At 53.6% G+C, this 17,953-nt stretch overlaps 1 protein-coding gene across 1 annotated transcript; it reads right to left on the bottom strand.

The window, feature by feature from the left end:
- Positions 1-4,580: 4,580 nt before the first annotated feature.
- Positions 4,581-17,778, bottom strand: CENPS (centromere protein S). The gene is made up of 6 exons (XM_044236736.1): positions 17,739-17,778; positions 13,745-14,136; positions 11,100-11,223; positions 10,362-10,395; positions 6,467-6,533; positions 4,581-4,835 (listed from the first exon to the last, which is right to left on the bottom strand). Exons 1-6 carry the CDS (start codon positions 17,776-17,778, stop codon positions 4,698-4,700), a joined length of 795 nt encoding a protein of 264 aa, XP_044092671.1. The 3' UTR covers positions 4,581-4,697.
- Between the last annotated feature and the right edge of the window lie 175 nt (positions 17,779-17,953).

Genomic DNA, 17,953 nt, shown 5'->3' with positions numbered 1-17,953 from the left:
ACAGAGTTAACCCCTTCATTAAAGCCGCCGACGGTGGCGCCGGTTGGGAGCGGAGCTGCTGACTTGGCAGGACACGTGCGCGGCCCCCGCGGTCCCCGCTTCCTCGGGACCACGCGCGCCGGCGGCAGGAAGCGGGAGCACAAAGCCAAGTGATTTCACACAATAGAAAATCAGAGGCGGCTGAGGAGCCGAGGAGCTGAAATTCCACCCACGTGAGGTGTGACGGGATCCGCCGTGGGCCGAAGAGACGAGGGGGCCTGGGGGGGCGCAGGGAGGTGCTCGGAGCACCCGGCGGTTCTCCCCGAAGCGCAGGCAGGGAGGCTGCAAACCCAGACGCGAGGGCAGCAGGTGCCGGAGCGCGGGGGCCGGCCCCAGAGGGACCTGCTACTTCCGACTCGATGCCCTGCACTTGACCGGCTCTCCCGGGAAGGCCGGAGCGTGGAGTCCTCCTCTGCGCCACCCGGGGGGGCTTCCCCTTCCCTGGCCCCGGTTTCAGAATTCCACAGGCAAATGCGCAGACCGTCTGCATCCAACTGAGACAGCTGGTAAACTGAGTCACTGGCCACAGACCTGCCACATGGGCCAGCAGCCACGGCCAGGTTCCAAGTGGAAGAGTGAAGCCACCGAGGGGACGGCTCTCTCCAAAAGTGAAGACGGACGGACCCTCTCAGTTTTCCGAAGTCCCGGTTCACACCCCTGCCCCCCCGGGAAATCTCCATCTTCAATCCCAGCTCTGCGGAGGCTTGTGGCAACTCTAGGCCAAACGGGCGTAGCCCAAGGAGTCTTGGTCATCACCGCAGGCTGCTTGGTCCTTTCTTTCCATACGAAAATAATGTGGGTTTTTTTGCCTAAGAAAATTCCCACAAATGGTATTAAAAATTGTTATTTTTTTTTAATTCAATAGATTCCATGCCCAGCATGGGGCTTGAACTCATGACCCTGAGATCAAGGATCCCTTCCTCTACTGACTAAGGCTGCCAGGTGCCCCCCAGATGGAGAGATTTTACAGATGAGAAATTCACAGCAGCTCGGCCAGCTTCCTCTTGCCGAATTTACTGGACGGACTTCTTGGACACTCTGAGCAGCTGGCACGCATCCACAGAACTGCGCAGGACCCACGCCGCCCACGCCAGTAGGGCCGGGAAAGCCTAGCCAAGGGGGTAGCACCCACAGCCCACGAACGGAAGCACGGCTCCAGCGCGATGGGAGTGTGCCAGGGAGGGTGGGTGCCACGGGGGGAGGAAGGCCACGTGCCCTCTCATTACGGACTGCCTTTAAGCCAGCGGCCACCGGTCTTGGTCCTTCGAGGAGAGGGCTGAAGGTTTGGCTCCTGGCCTCTCTGTGGCCTGTTGCCTTATCTGTAAAATGGGGCTACAAAAAGACAGTACCTACTTACCTCCTCAGAGAGCTGTTGTGAGGACCAACAACTGTCCTGCCCGTGAAGCCCCCAGCCCACGCGGAGCCCACAAGAGGCACGGACATCGGGCAGCGCTAAGAAGACATCCTCCATCCTTCTCCATGGGGGAGTCCCCCCCTCCGACAAGAGCCGAGCAACCCAAGCGCTCCCACTTATTCCACCAGCACATCTTACACGCCGGGGTCCCTGCCGCGAGCCCCACACTGCACAAGGCGCTCAACCTCACCTCTGCGGCCCAGAGCCTGCCCTCCGGAAGCTGATAACCTAAGGTTTTAGGCAAGAACGTGTTCCTGGAAAGATGTCAAATGGGAACTTCTGATTAGGAGGAGCTCAGTCCTGAATTATTTTAAACAAGAGTGCTCCTTCTAAAGGTCCAAATGGAACCGAGAAAGTTTGAGGGTGGGATTTTTCTCTTAAGTCCAGAAGAACCCTAAGAGCGAGTGTCCCGTCACCAGAGGGCTCTTGTCCCTGGAGAATGTTGCAGGAGTTCCCAGGTGGTGGGGAACCTGGACTAAAGGACCCCGAGGGGCTCTTCAGTAAAGGAAGAAACATGTCCCAGTGGAGGCTTTCTGTGCCTTACAGGTTTTATTATTTTTTATTTAAAGATTTTATTTATTTATGTGACAGAGATCACAAGTAGGCAGAGAGAGAGGAGGAAGCAGGCTCCCCGCTGAGCAGAGACGCTGATGCGGGACTCGATCCCACGACCCTAGGATCATGATCTGAGCCGAAGGCAGAGGCTTAACCCACTGAGCCACCCAGGCGCCCCTGGACCTTACAGGTTTTAAAGCCTCGGCCGTGCTCGAGCCCGCGCAGACCTCCCGGCGCGGTCCAGCTGCCGCTGTGTGCAGTAAGGGAGGCTTTCACAGTTCCCGGACTCCGCTGAATTTCAGTAATAACACGTCCCCAGCCGCCCTTTATTTCAAGTGCTTCAAGCAAACTGGGCTAACAAGAAGACAGCAAGTATTATAAATGGAAGTTGCCCCCTTCTATGTGACCAGGACACGTTCCTTCCAAAGACACCCACTTCCTTATCCGGTTCATCGCCTGGTAAAGGGTTAATAGGTTCAAGTTTAGGGGAGCTTCTAGGACTCTGAGGAAGCCAGCCCGCGGAGGCAGGGCCCTCCATAAGTCCGTTCTGCCATCTGTCCCCAAAGACGGAATCACAGAGAATGATCACTGTGGACATTCCAGAGTGAGCGAAACCCCACGTGGAGCATATGGGGGCAGGGGGGGAGGCCGCTTCAGAGAACCCAGGAAAGGGGGTCGGCTCTTCCTCGCAGAGTCTGACCCCTCCTGTGCTACAAGCCATGAAGAACGTGTTGTGAGCCTTCTCATCTGAGGTATAAACAGGCCATGACGGTGATTCAGTGGGTGAAGCATCTCCCTTCAGCTCAGGTCCTGATCTCAGGTGTGCTGGGATCGAGCCCCGCATCGGGCTCCCAGCTCCTCGGGGAGTTTGCCTCTCCCTCTCCACCCCTCCCCTCCCCTCCCCTTATGTGCTCTCTCTCTCTCTCAAATAAATGAAATCTTGAAAAACATAATCATACATAAATGTGCAAATACACCAAAAGATTACATGAACATCAAGTCGAGTTTCCGACCTGGCTAGAAAACTTCATCGACATACCCAGGCCAGGGTCGGGGGCCCCCCATCCCCTCCCCCCGCCGCCCTGTAACCAGACGCGGGACCCCCATGGCATCCAGAGTTCTCCACTTCCAGTCCCGTGGATGCGGAGTTCAGAGAGCTATGGAAGCCATAAAAACGAGAGCCCCAACAGCGGGCCTCCTCATTCCCTCCAACGGTCACGCACGCCCTATCTCGCAGATGAGAAGACAGGGCTACAGGGAGTCACACCGCCACTGGAGTCACAAGACCTGGAGGTCCATCCCCGTCTGTGGCCCTGCGGCAAGTCTGCCGCGTCCGGCCGCCTGCGTCGCTGGACGCGGACGTACAGAGCCAACCCGGAAAGGAAGCTGCGCCACCCGGATCTCGGCGGGAGCAGGACGTTCAGGACAGAAGCTTTAGGATTCCCTTCTCTCACCTGGTGTGACACCTGACACAGTGTGACTGTGAAGCTTGTGTTCGGGGCCCTCCTGTGCCCACAGTTTACGAGTCCCCTCGAGAGCCAACTGTTGTGGGGTGTCTTTTGCTGATCCGTATCTGTTCTATCCAGAACACCTGTCCTGTTCTCTCGCCCCCTCCTTGGGCATGAGCACCCCCCAGGGTGAATACCGTCTCGACCAGTCAGCAGACCTGGGCAGCGCGCCCACCTCTTCAAGCCTCAGTGTGCACATCAGTAAAGGGGGGAGAATCAGACCCCCCCGTAAGGCTGTGAGGGGGCACGGAGGTGCTATGCGGAGCCCCGGGGAAGCCTGGCCCAGAGAAGGCTCCCGAATGCAGTCCTGTTCCTTATCCCTCCTGCCCCAGCAGGCACGGGCATGCCCCGGGCGCCCCTGACACCCCGCAGAGGAGACAGCAAGACTGCAAGCTCCGGCCCTCACAGACCGACCAGAGCCCCACACATAGAAGTGTTGGCGAATGGAGGTTTTCCTCGCAAGCAAAGTCTTCGCCCCATAGAACCACAGTTAAACGACAAGATGGCCAGAGGAAAGTGGCATAAGCTTTCTGGAGAAAATCACCTTTAAAAATGGACATTTCCGGGCGCCTGGGTAGCTCAGTGGGTTAAGGCCTCTGCCTTCAGCTCAGGTCGTGATCCCAGAGTCCTGGGACTGAGCCCCGCATCAGGCTCTCTGCTCAGCAGGGAGCTTGCTTTCCCCTCTCTCTCTACCTGCCTCTCTACTTGTGATCTCTGTCAAATAAATAAATAAAATCTTTAAAAAATAAAAATGGACATTTTCCAAACATGCACCTGTGAAAGTCCCATTTACCTCCTGGTCACACGTGATGCAGGCTTAAAAACCACACCAGCGAGCGACGGAACTAACAAAACAGCTTTAAGGATAAGTTTGAATAAAGAATAAAGAAGATGTTTGCTTGAAAAAGTCGAGCACATGGCACTGTGGCCACCACTTGAGGAACGACGCCAGTGACCACTTGGGCCCCTGTGCTGGCACGAGGGGGACACACGGAGCCTTCCACTCCAGCGTCTCCCACTCGGACACTAGCTTTTGCAGCCAATGACTCAGAGAACGCAGCCCAGCAAGCCTCTTAGCCTTTTATTTTAATCTCTACCGATCCCTTCGAAAATCCCTTTGTGGCAGCGCTGCTCCCTGCTGCACCCCCTGCTGGCGGCCGCGTCTGCCGGTGGCCACAGGGTCAAGAATCGTCCTTGCCGGCAGCCGCGGCCGCAGCCACTGATTTTGTGTTGTCATCCTCTAGCTTCTTCTTCTTCTTTGTTTTTTGTTCTGTGTTAAACTGAGTGAGCTCTTCGTTTTTCTCTGTGATGTATTTTAGCTGCCCAAAAAAAAAAAAAAAAAAAAAAAAATTAAAGAATTACATTTTGGCTGGTTGTGAAGCCACTCTATAAGCCTAGGAGAGGGGAAGGGAGTCTCACCCCCTCCTAACTGCCCCCATCCAAAGAATTCGGGTGGAAAACCCTGGGTTACATTCCTCAGAGTGAAACAGAACTTCCAATTTGTTTCTGGAAGAAGCAGTCAACTCCAGACATCAAGCGACAGCTGCCCACGCTGCTACCCAACAGGCAGAAGCTCCTCGAGTGCCCAGAGAGTTAAAATGTGGGGCGAGCAGAAGGCACGCCAGGCCTACGTATACTGCCAAGCCCCAGGACCATCCACACCCCCTCAGCGCGTCCAGCTAACATCGCGGAGCAGCTGGAGGGAAATACTCCAGCCCCAGCCATCGGGGAGAATTTTACGAAACTGTGTAAATTTTACCAACTCCACAACTCTGTCATGAAAAAAAAATTAAAAGCCCCCAATAGAAGCAGCATCTGGAAGTAAACACGTCCAACACACAGGTAACTTCCCAGCTAATATTCTAAGACGACTGGCACTGCCCATTCCCTTGCAAAAGGCAGAGCCGGCTCGCCGAAGCCGGCCGGCTACCAGCCGGGACCCGCACAGAACGGCTGGAGAGAAGTATCTTCCCTGAGGACACACAGCACCGCCTGCCACCTCAGCTGTTTTCCTTAGAAATCACAGCATCCTTAACCTTGACTTCTACTTTGGAGAGAGGGTATTAGAAAAAAGAGCCCGATGGAAGCAGCACCAGATTCCGGGCTAGACCGTCTGGGTTCGGCTACCCACCCGAGAGCTCCGTGTTTAGCTCTGCGAGGTTCCGGAACTCCAGCGGCCAACCCTGTAAAATCGGGCGAATAAATTATGCTATGAAAAATCCTCAGGGGGTGGTTATGAGGTTTAAATAATATATGTAAAATAATACCTACAAAAGCCCCCTGTAAACTGTCAACTGTTAACGCAACTACTGATTGAGCTCCTGCTGTATACCAGGCCCTATTCTGGGCACCGCAGATGGAGCAGAGGAGAGACAAAGGTTTGCCCTGGTGGCGCTCTCATGATGGGGAAGGGAACGGATCCTCACTGCCAGGATTAGACAAAGCCAGAAAACCTCGGCTGCCCTGGGTCTGTGCCGGGTTGCGGCCACTGGCCAGGGATGACCACAGCATAGCTGGAGACGACATCTAGATTTCTCTGGAGAGATAGAAACCTGCTCAGTTTTCTGCCCATTCTGGCTGTGCGGACCCTCCTTCCATACCCGGCCACCAGAGCTGTGGGGACCACGGCACAAGTCTCCCACACGCTCTGGCCTGCGGCCTGTCTCTGACACCGTGCGCTAAATGAAACACACGGCCAAAGTTTTGAGATATTACGAAAAAGGCAAATTATGAAATCTAGAGAGTGCTGATTAGAAAATTTCAAATTGGCTTAGCAAGATCCATCATAATGAAAGAGAGACTATAAATTGCGGGCGGGTCTGAATGATTCAACCGTCTCTCGTTTTTAATGCAAGGTGCCCTGGGGAATCGCTTCATGGCTGGAAGTGATTAATTGGGAATAATGTATTCTGATGGGAAAGGGGAGTGAGGAAAGAAATTCATCTCTCACCAGTGAATTACTCCTCCTGGCTAAGAGCTTCACATCTTCGGTGTTAATTGTGCTTCTTTTCGCGTGTCTGTAGAAAGGGCAGGAACAATTCACCCAAATGTTTAGTATCACTTCGAGTTTTGATGAAACCCAAAAGTTCATGGTCAGACTCCAAACTAGCAAGGATCTCTAAGTAGCTCATCTTTTTAGGTTAAATTCATTAAGCAACAATGACATAAAAATGCGTAGAGTGACTTCGCCAAGACACTAATTAAATAAAGAGACCAAGGAAGCAGCAGCCCATCTGTCGTCCTCCACCCGAGGCCACGGGGGCGCGAGTGGGCACTTGCTTGGGCACAACGGCCACACGGAACACCGCAGGAAGCGCACGCGGCACGTCTGCGCACGCCTTTAGCGGAAAGAGAAAGTGGCACCGTAACTCACGGCACAAAGATCGCCTCTGCTTAAACCGATGTGAAGCAGAAGAACAAAGATCCCAAGACCCCGAAGCTCTTCTCCGAGGGCTGAATGACAGGAAGCAGCTCAGGCAAACGTCGCCCCCACACCACACCTCCCGGCAAGACACAGCCGAGCTAGAACGAAGAACGTCCTTTCGACTGGGGACTGTGTCTTGCTCACAACTCGGACTCGAATTCTCATTCCGGGCCTCTTAACTTTGCTTTAAAAGGTAACTTCAGATAATAAGCTCTAGTGAATAATTTATTGCTCTAATTACACCATTTTTTAAAGACTTTTATTTATTCACTTGAAAGAGAGAACGAGAGAGCATGAGCAGGGGGAAGGGGCAGAGGGAGAGAGAGAAGCAGACTCCCCGCCGAGCAGGGACACTGACATGGGACTCGATCCCAGGACTCCGGGATCGTGACCTGAGCCACGCAGGCACCCCTAATTACACCATTTCTTACTTCCACCAAAAGTAAGTAGAAACTTTGCGCACAGGAATAAGTAGGCATCTTCGTAACCTCGATAACCGGTAGACTGGCCAACACAGTCCTCCTGACTATTTGTTCCGTTAAGGATAAAATCACAGAAATTACACTCCATAATTTGGCCGAACTAAACCATCACATCCCGCTAAATGTGCAGGTGGCCGTGTCCTCGCCTCACAACTGACAGCATCTGCCCGTGGCGACAGATTCCACTTCAGGAGACAACTTCTAATTAGCCATCCGCAAGGCCCAGCAGAGAAGGGGAACAGTCAGAAGGGGAGATCAGAGCCGCCACAAAGCCGGGTGCCAGGCCACAGACATACCGGGAGGGGGAGGGGGCGTTTAGGTGCCACGGACACAGCGTGGTCCCCAGCGACACGCTCGGGCCGCTCTGCTGGTTTTTACATTCTTCGCAAAGTGCCACAAAAGGAACAAGCAGGAGGAAGCAGCATAGTGACCTGTTTGCAGAGTAAGGTTCGTTGATCTGTTCGCAAGGAAGTGTTTGGGAAACCACAAGGCTGAGCCCCTCCGCTACTCAGCTTGGTATGTGCCAGCTCTGCACCCCGCTTTAATGCCAGCGCCTCCCTAAACAGAGCGGCCCCGCACATCAGACACTCTCTAAATCAAACCACCGACTCCAGAAAATTACCCAGGGGGCAAATTACAAAGCAGTTTTTCATGTAACACTTTTAGCAACACAGGTTTTAAAGACTATTCCCAAAATGTTCCTAGAATCTATTTACTGTCTCTTATCTATCTTCTTCAAAATGTGACATCTTTAACCTGTTAACGGTATCAGGTGACTGGAGATTTCAAAGCCAAGTAAAGTAAATTCGCAACTTAAATTGGGAAATGATTTTCCATAGTTTACAGGTGAAATTTCAAACCCCTTTTCTCATGGAAACAATGTTATAAATCCCCGTTAGGTCCCCAGCCAGCTTACAAAGAGCATTTAATACACAGCTGCCTGAAACAGCCCTTCAGACTCCTTGCAGGACTCACAGTTCTAGAAGACAGTGGCCTCGGGGAAAACACGAAGCCACAGGATAAACAAAGCTTACCTTCTGGGAATATCAATTCTATTCTATGATAAACTTAATTTGTTTTAAAATTTTATTTATTTATTTGAGAGAGAACGAGCGAGACAGTGAGCATGAGCAGCGAGGAATGGCAGAGGGAGAAGCAGACTGCGCCTACTGAGCAGGGAGCCCGATGCAGGGCTCGATCCCAGGACCCCAGGATCAGGCCCTGAGCCAAAGGCAGATGCTTAACAGACTAGGCCACCAGGAGCTCCCTTACCCCCACCTTGTGATAAACTTTAAAACAGGATTTTTTTTTATATGACAGCAAACTGAAGTATTATGAAGATAGACAAAGGACAAGTCTTCAAAGAAAATCCACAGTTGTGTTGGCTCAGGGTTCAGAGGGCAGGGGGAGCAGGAGCTCTGGAGGACACAGAGGGGAGGCATCTCTTAGTAAGCCTCTCCCTCTCCCACCTCGGCAACAGCAGCCAGCCAGCCTCCTTACAGATCCCCTGACTTAGGTGATGCCCTTCCTAGCTTACAGTCTAAGCGACGCACACCCCTCTCCCCCCACCCACCAAGCAGCCAGCAAAAGAAAATCGACCTCTTTATGCAATCATAAAACACCGAGTCCTGAAAGCTCAATGTATTACAACGCTAAATATTTCCAATTCCATTCTTATTTCTAGTATTTTTATCGAAGCATCTAAAAACGCTCGTTGTCTTTTCCCATAGCAAACACAGAAAAGACAGGTAAAGTTGTGACTGGGGGCTTCCTGCTGGCATCTACCAGGGAGAGGCTGGAGAGGCCCAGAAACGCACTCCAATGCGCAGGACAAGCCCCACCGCAACCCGGAATGAGCCAGGCCAAAATGCCAGCGGTGCTGAGATGCAGAAACCCAGCTTGGTGCTGATCAACTCTATGTTCAAACCAAATAATCACGAGCTTACATATTTAATTTCTGTGCCACCCTTCATAATAAACAGAATTTGTATTTTCCGAAAAAAGGAAAGACGTGGCAAGAGGGGTGACACATTGTAATCGCAGGGGACACGGTGGGGGAGGTAATGGGCGCCGCGTAAAGAGCCACCACCTGAATTTACAACGAAGAAATGGCAGGCGCTGTTAGTATCCCGTAATGTTATCTCCCCCCTTTTGGCCACGTTGGCGATGCCGAGCGGTTTTTAGGGATTCCTATACACAGGGACAGGAAAGATTTAGAGCCTGCCCTGAGACCCTACTGCTTTAATTCATTCAAAACACTCACCCCAGCAACAAAGCGCTGAGAGGAGCAAGGTGAAAGCTTGGGCTGCGGGAGAGGCTGGCACCGCCTCCGAGGTGGGAGCAAATGGGAAAGCGTTAGCCCTTCGCGGCCCCCGTCACTCAAACTGCTCCGTAAAAGCAGTTCGTTGCGATTGTTTTCAATTACCTGAGATACTAATTGAAGAGAGGAGCATAAATCACATGTAAAAGCTCAAGGTTCCCCACTAAAAGCAAGTCACCCACTTCTCAAGGAGTGGGTCTCTTTGGTGACAGACGCCGCGAACCTGAGGCTGAGCGCGGCGGGCGCTGGGTGCTGGGCGCTGCCACACCGGGCACACGGCGCCCTGCGGGACACACACGCCCTGCGCGCTCCTACCCCTCGAGCTGGTCTTTGTTCCTTTTAAACCGGGAACTGAACAACTCTGCTTCTTTGACAAAAAGTACTCAGAAGAGATTTTAAAAACAAAAATGCCAAATCAAGTCTGAATGAATGTGATTAAAACAGATGTTCTATTCTTGCAGAATCACGATGAGGGATGAGCTTCCAGTAAATCCACACACACACACACACACACACACACACACAAAACCTGAAAGCACTCCTGAAATGCACCACCAGATGGAGAGAGCGAATAGGACGTCACTACACACGGCATCAGACACGTAAGCCCTCTACCCACCTTGCGAACATTTCAAGGTCTTTGGCAAAAGTTTCTGAAAGAGAAAAAGAAGTACTTTAGCAATCTTCATGTCAATCTTATTTCGGAAGGCGGCAAAGTGCAACCTCAGCTCCCACAACACAGTGACTCATGCAACGAGCCCCTTCCGCGGCGGGAGGAGGCACTTTGGGCCACCCCATCCCCGGACAGGAGCTTTTCACTGCTTTTGGCTTTTTCTATTTTGGGAGCCTTCAGCCTGGTTTGTGTATTTTATTCATTACGACCTCCTTGTCATAACTGTGGTCGTTGTGGCCACACCTCTCCTTCCATGAAACTAGCCCTTAGCTTTAAATTTTGCTACAAGTTAAGGCTTGAGAGGACATTCATTTCCCTGGATGTTGGGCAGATACCAATGTCACAAGCTCAGCTATCATATTAACATGGCATGGTGACATAAAAATGTTATAAAGCGATGAGATAAAAACGTAATGTCTATTACATTGTCTATTACAATGTCTATTACACTAATGTCCCAGGTACTTTAAAACAAGAAATAAAAGGATTCATGCCCAGTGTTAGGTATCAGAAGTAGATGTTTCCATAAAACATCTGAATCTTACAGCCAAGAAAAGGGATGTTTCATGAATAGCACCCAACGGTAATGTTCTCCATCTGTTGGTAGGACCAGCCACACATTTTTCCCGGGCAAAGCTACTTGGGGGATTTTTATCCACAGAGAAGGCGGCCCTGGCTTCATACCGCACTGGCGGAAGGTCAACTCCGAGATCGCTGCGATGGTTTGTTTGCTGAAAGGCATCTCTCTGTCTGATGCGACCTCCTCGCAGAGACAACCAACAGTGTAGTGGACGGCTGCTTTCAGCCTCTGAAGCAAAAAAGCAAAATACTTCATGGGTGAGGTTGCAGATAAGAGCTCTCCACGTCTCTGAAAATTAAGACCAAGGAGAGGGTCTGCTCAGCCTAATTTCTTCAGCACTTTCCATAATGGCGCGTGACTTTTCGAGTGTACTAATAAATTAGTGAGGCCCTCTGGAGTGTGACTTGGAGAAACATTACTTCCTTGCTAATGGTTATGATTTAGGTCAAGTAAAGATAAGGAATTACAATGGCAGGTCAGCGGGGAGAAAAGTGAGACTCGCACTTGCAAAATATCTGCATGACTTCACCCAGATATTCCACAAACATGCACCTTTTCCTACTGAGCAAAGGCATATGTTAGGTGTTTCGGAAACAATGAAAAACCAGACAAGGGTTACTGTAGTGAAATGCAAAAGGATCGCATCCCTCTGCTGCATCTCTGCCAGCCTCAGGCCTGCATGCGACAAAGGACAAACACTCAGGACCATGCTGGTAAAGGCCTATGAAGACACCTCCTACCTTCTTTTGATTTGTTGCCTTGCTAGCCCTCCCTGTTCCTTACCAGGACCCTCACTGTTCCTAAGCAACCCTTTTAGATACCCAAGAATAGAGCTTTCCCTTGCAGAAGAGCAAAGAAGCAAAACAAAGCCAGGCCAAGATCTCAGTCTGCTGTCAACAAACTTACTGTGCCCCTGGATGTGCTCCTTCTCTATGCTAGAGACAGAACTGAACTGGACAGGGGGGCAGCTGAACCCCAAACAGCATAAATTCTACTAGCACGTGTTCACAGCTGAGACAGGAGGAGGAACTGCAGAAACACGGGTCCAGGACCCCTGGGGAAAGGCCAGACAGATAAGCAAGGGCAATGACCTTTCTTAGTTTCAGATATCAAAAGGTAAGTTGAGGCCTATGGTAGGAGAAGACAAAGAGGCCATCACCCTGGGAGAGATAAAAAGCCTCCCCAGTCATCTTTTTTATGTACAGGTGGGGATGTCATTAGAGGAACAGGACAGGGAGCCTTCTGAATGTTCCAGAAGTTTTCTGTCCCTCCTCCTTCTGCATGCTTCCTAGACCGGGCCAAGTGCCTTCTTCAGTGTTGCAGACAACACTGCACTTCAAGGCTGAATCCCTAGATCCTGAATGGCTCAAGGGCAGGCCCCTGTCAGTTTTGTTCCCTCCTGTCCACCCAGTGCCAAGAACAGCGGAGGAATGAGCGGCAGCCTGCTCGGCCCATCTCTGCAGCCTTACTCATTTCTTCAGCAAGCACTGACTGTCCACGGGAGGCCAGGCTTTGTACTAGGGTCTGAGAATACAAAACTGGAGAAGACAGCCCAGCTCTCAGAGCGGATCTCCCGGGACACCTTTGCCATCAGTGGGCTCTTCAAAACCGTCCACATCAGGAAAAGACGAAGAAGGTGGAGGAGAACCGTTCCAGGGAAGATCAAAGAGACAGGATGACTAATTCAAGTTATGCCCCTTGACTGGATCCTGGATGACAGAAAAAAGACCAGTAGGAGAAACAGCTTCGGGACAACTGGGGAACTGTGCGAACGGACGGAACGTCGGGCAACAGGATTTTCCCAACAGTGAACTGCCTGAGTGTGGTACTGGAGGTCACGGACGAAAGTGCACACGCCGGTCCCTGGGCGAGGCGTACGAAGGTACTAAAACTTAAAGGGAAAGTGTGAAGATACCCGCAATGAAATCTCCAATGACTCAGAAAAAACGAGCCAAGGAGTAAATGCAGCCAAGCGCTAGCAACGGGTGTCTCCGGGTTCGGGGCACGCAGCTGCTGCGTGCACTATTCCCACAACTTTTCCCGAAACCGTGCGCTTCCCGAGAGAAAGGGAGCCGGTGCGCAAACAGCTCCCGGGCATGAGCTCATTCCCGGCTCTTCAGTTCACCCTCTTCGGGGCGGCCGCCCTGGTTCTTGCTTTTTACCTCCTCAGGGCGTTGCGGTTCGGTCTCGGGCCTCCGCGCCGGGCGCTGGTTCCTGGCGCTGCCCGCAACCGCCCTAGAAGGAGGTTCCGGTCGCTCGGCTTCTGCAGGCCGGGCCGGCCGGGCCGGGGCAGAGCCGCGCGCCGCTCGGGCTGCGGGGCCGGGGCTGGGACCCACGCGGGAAGGAGCCGGCCGGCCATCGGGCTCGCACGCCGTCCCCGCGTCTGCAGGTCGGAGCGCGCACGTCCCGGCGGCGACGAGCCGGGCCCCGCGCGGAGGGCTTCGCCTGGATCCCCTTTCGGGGCGCACACCCTATCCTCACCACAGCCCCGTCTTGAGAAGGCCGACCCGGCTGTCCCAGCCCGAAGGTGGCTCCCCGCCGCCCGACTCCAACCCGCGTTGCCCTGGAGACCGCCTCCCAGCAACCCCCGGGGCAGCCCAGCTGGCGCAGGCGCAGGCGGCCGGAGCGCGCTCTCCGCCCCCGGGAACGCGCCCCCAGGAGCGCGCGGCGGAGGCTTCCGGGAGCTTTCCCTCTCCGGAAGCTCGACGCCGTCCTCCCCCAGCCCGGCGGGGACCCGACTTTCCCGTACCTGTTGGTAGGAGAATCGCCGCTGCTCCTCGGCCGCTCCGTCTTCCTCCTCCTCCATCACAGCAGGGCAGACCCCAGCAGGCGCGCGAGAGCAGAAGGAGGCGGTGGCCGGGAGGAGCGCGTTGTATTTCCCGCCGCGGCGCCGGACGACGGGCCGCGCGGGGGGACAAAGCGCGAAGCTCCAGGTCGTCGCGCCGCACGCGCCCTCTAGCGGGCGTTCCGGGAACGTTCCTTCGCGGTCCGGGGGCGGGGCCCGGCGGCGCAAAGCCTTCTCCCGGCCGCGCTGGCCCCCCCCACCAGCTCGCCGCGGCTCGGCCCCTGGCTGGCGGCTTAGTCGAGCCGTCGGAAAGAACGCGTGTGTGCAGGGACAGCGTCGCCGGGCGGCACCCTTCCCTGTAAAATGCGTGTGGCTCTAACTTCCGCAGGCCTTGCAGAATCCACCCCGTGTCCGTAACTGTGTCGCCAACAGCCGCATTAGGACGTCAGTCTGCAGATATCTGCGGGATGACTGTCCCGTTCGGCAGCGCAGTCAATGAGTAGGTGACACAGCAGAGGCTCAGTCACTCATCAGCAGTCCAAGGGCCCCCAGTTTAAAAATAAATAAAAAAATAAGCTCTGCTCAACATGGGGCTCGAACTCAGGCACCCAGAGACTTCATGCTGGTCCAGCTGAGCCAGCAGGTGCTCCAGGGCCCCCAACTTTTTTTTTTTTTAATGATTTATTTATTTTAGAGCGAGAGAGAGAGTGCGCATGGGCAGAGGGAGAGGGAGAAAGCAGACTCAGAGCCACGTGGAATCTGAGATCGTGCCCTGAAATCAGGAGCGGGAGCTCCACCTGCGGAGCCAGCCTGGCGCCCCAGGGCCCCCAGCTTTTTAAAAGGCCTTTGACCTCGTTGTATATTTTTCTGGTGTCGCTGCAGTCATTAGGGAGCAGACACTGTCTTTGGGCCTCCGCACACTTAAGGCTTAGGGTTGTGTTCATTCCTGGTTACAGCCCGAGGTGAGCATTGAGAGCCGCTGCAGGTTAACCAACCCCTTCCCAGTGCAGAGGAAATCGCCGGCCTTTCCCGACAAATACGGAACTAAGGAAGAAAAGCAGGGCGCTCGGGATGTGCTCAAGGGAGAGAACACACAGGCAACCTCCCCGCTTGCCACGTGTGTGGAGAAAGTCGGGCGCAGGGGAGAAGTTGCAGGGCAGAATCCCACAGGGATTTCCCTTTGACTCCTCACCTGCAAGCGGCCCACGTCTCTGCCAAATCCCACAGCGATCTGACACACACAGCTTATGAGGGCCGGTTATTCGCCGAACCCGGAGATTTTATTCTTCAAAATATCTACAAAGGGTTCTTAGAAACACAAAGCTCTAACGTATTTTAATTGTCAGTTTATAGAATGATGACTTTAAGGGAGAGAAAACTTGCAGACAGACCGGTATGAACCCGAATAACCTTTTTTGTTTTTTTTTTTAAAAAAAGATCCTGTGCATCTGTATGGAGATATGGGATACTTGGAATAAAAGAGCCAGAAGGACACGTGATAAACACAGTTGACTTCTGAGCAGTGAGTTGAGGAGAAGGCAGAGAAAGGCACTCGGATTTTCACTTCATGTTTTCCTGTATTCCACATTTCTCAACAAGTGTGTGTGTGTTACAATTAAAGGTAAGCCCATAAGCCACTCCTGGTCTACCTCTTCCACAGAAGTGCCCCCCAAGCCCTACAAGCGTGCAGATGGCTGAGACCAGAGAACCTCTTTTGGAGGAATTGGCCTTCTGATCAATTTCCATTGAATCTGAGGTGACAGGTGCCTCCGGCCTCTTCTCTCTTGCTCCCTGAGAGAATCCCAGTGTCCAGTCTTCTGGGATGGTCCCCACTGCCATGCAGGGTCGACCTCTCATGGGATGTCCCTGACATGCAGCCTCTGCCTTAGCAGGCCCAGTTCTGCCCGTCGGAAGCCACCCTGCTCCCCCTGCTGCCACTCTCTGGTCTCCAGCAGGAAAGAAGGGGGCCCCGGGGTGGGGGTGTGGAGTGGGCTGGGAGCAGGTGGGGAGCTCCTGCCCTAGGCCCAGACCTCAGGTTCAGAGTCCAGCCCCTGTCGCAAGCTTTGTGACCCAGGGCAAGCCACAGAACCTCTCCAAGCCCCAACTCCTGCATTTATCAAGTGGGGACCCTAGTACTAACGTCAGAGAGTGGTTGTGAGGCCCAAATTGCACCCGAGTGCTCAAGAAATAGTCGTGGTGGGTGCCTGGGTGGCTCAGTGGGTTAAGCCGCTGCCTTCGGCTCAGGTCATGATCTCAGGGTCCTGGGATCGAGGCCCGCATCGGGCTCTCTGCTCAGCAGGAAGCCTGCTTCTCTCTCTCTGCCTGCCTCTCCATCTACTTGTGATTTCTCTCTGTCAAATAAATAAATAAAATCTTTTTAAAAAAAAAAGAAAAGAAATAGTCGTGGTTATTTCCTGGGCCGTGTCTGTGCTTTGTACCTTGCATGTTACCCCATTTTAAAGCAGCTGCTTGCCAGGGCGCCTGGGTGGCCCGGTCGGTTAGACGTCCTCTTCTTGATTTCAGCTTAGGTTGTGATCTCAGGATCACGAGACTGAGACCTGCGTCGGGCTCCGCGCTAGGTGTGAAGTCCGCTTGAGATTCTCTCTCCTGTTCTGCCCACCCTGCCCTCTCTACAAAATACACACACACACACATCTATCTATATGTATAAACAAATCAGTCGCTTCCCATGGCAAAAGAACATGATTCTCGGGGTCTGTGGGGGACCCACGCACTTCGGAGTCTGATAGAGGTCTGGAGCTGAGACGTTGTGGCACAGAAAATGGATCGATTCGGACGTTGAGATTTTGCCAGGCGAAGACCCAGCCACGACAACGGCCACTAGATGTCAGCCTTGTGCCACGTTGTGACATCAGGCCAGTCCTGCCAGGGGTGAGCCTGCCCTTCCCTGGGGCTTACCAGGCTCCTCCGCTGTCCTAGGCGCCCTCACCGTGGGTACTGGGGCCCCGTTTGATATGTGAGGGGCCAGGGTCACAGCGGCGAGAGGACTTTGCTCGAGGCTGACACGCTAGAAGTGGTGCAGCCCAGATCTGACGAGCGGCCGCCTGGCTTCTGAGCCCTCGCCCTGCGTCAGACGGGCCTTTGCGGGTTTCCTGGATCCTTTTCAGCTGCATTAAACAGGGTGCCCTGAACACTTAGTTCACTAACAGTCATCACTTATTTCCTCCAAAACTTCTCTGTAAATGCTGACTCCGAACACTGGATCTCTGTAGGCCGTCATGAGGATTCAGGACCTTCTGTCTGCTCCCCGCACGGACGCGGGGTCCCCGACACTGCCTGGCACGTGGAGGTGACAGGAAGCGTGTGGGGGGCCGCGGGGAGGAGTGAATGTGCCCGAGGAGCAGGAGGGTGGTGTGCGGGGCGGCCGTGTTCCAGCGACAGGGCTTCAGGGGCCTGTGACCTCGGACTAGTTCCTCCACATCCCAGTGCCTCGTTTGTAAACTGGGGTAGCGACAGTACCTGCTTGGGGGGTGTTGTAGTAAATGAGTCCCTTAAAACAGCGCCTGGCCCACAGTTCTGACTATATTCTTGTATGTGCCATCGATATGGTGTGAGACGCTCAGAAAAACTCCCGAATAGGGCCAGAGCTCCTGGCTTCTCCATGTAACAAATCACCTTCTTCCAGAGAAGCATATGCGGCCGCTACTGGCTCAAAAAATCGAGCGACCCTCTCTCGACCCACATGCTTCCCCTGGAACCTTGCCGCGCTGCCATCCACCTGTTGAATTTGGGGTGCTTATGACCTGCTCGTAACTGACAGAATGTGGCTGAAACAATGCCGCACGGCATCCACCATTAGGTTTAAAAAGGCAAGGTCATGACCGCTTTGTTCGCCGGAACACTGCTTTGGAGCTGCGCCCCCAGGTAAGACGTTCGTCCAGCCCGGGGCTGCCAGGCCATGAGGCGGCCCAAAGCCACCCGGTGAGGCCACACGTACCTTCCTCAGCCTCGCTGAGGTCCCAGTCAGCAGCCAGCATCGGCCACCAGATGAACAAAGAGGACAGACACCTCGGAGTGACCCCGGCCGTGGAGTGGCCCCGAGCTTTCAGGTCTTTTCAGCCCCAGAGACCGTCGACCAAGACAAGCTATGCCCTCTGTGCCTTCCAGTTCCTGACCCACAGAATTAGGGTGATAATGGTTATTACCTGCTCT

The sequence above is a fragment of the Neovison vison genome, chromosome 2 (assembly GCF_020171115.1).
Source record: "Neovison vison isolate M4711 chromosome 2, ASM_NN_V1, whole genome shotgun sequence".
Lineage (NCBI taxonomy): Eukaryota > Metazoa > Chordata > Mammalia > Carnivora > Mustelidae > Neogale > Neogale vison.
This window is presented reverse-complemented; position numbering and strand designations above follow the sequence as displayed.

What these genes read in the sequence shown, in the direction of transcription:
- CENPS (XM_044236736.1), bottom strand. Translation starts at nt 17,778, where the DNA reads ATGCTGGCTGCTGACTGGGACCTCAGCGAGGCTGAGGAAG. An exon ending in GTTGACCTTCCGCCAGTGCG is followed by an intron (nt 10,396 to 11,099) that starts GTATGAAGCCAG and finishes TTTCTCTTTCAG; the next exon opens with AAACTTTTGCCAAAGACCTT. An exon ending in GACCTTGAAATGTTCGCAAG is followed by an intron (nt 6,534 to 10,361) that starts GTGGGTAGAGGG and finishes CCCTTTCTACAG; the next exon opens with ACACGCGAAAAGAAGCACAA.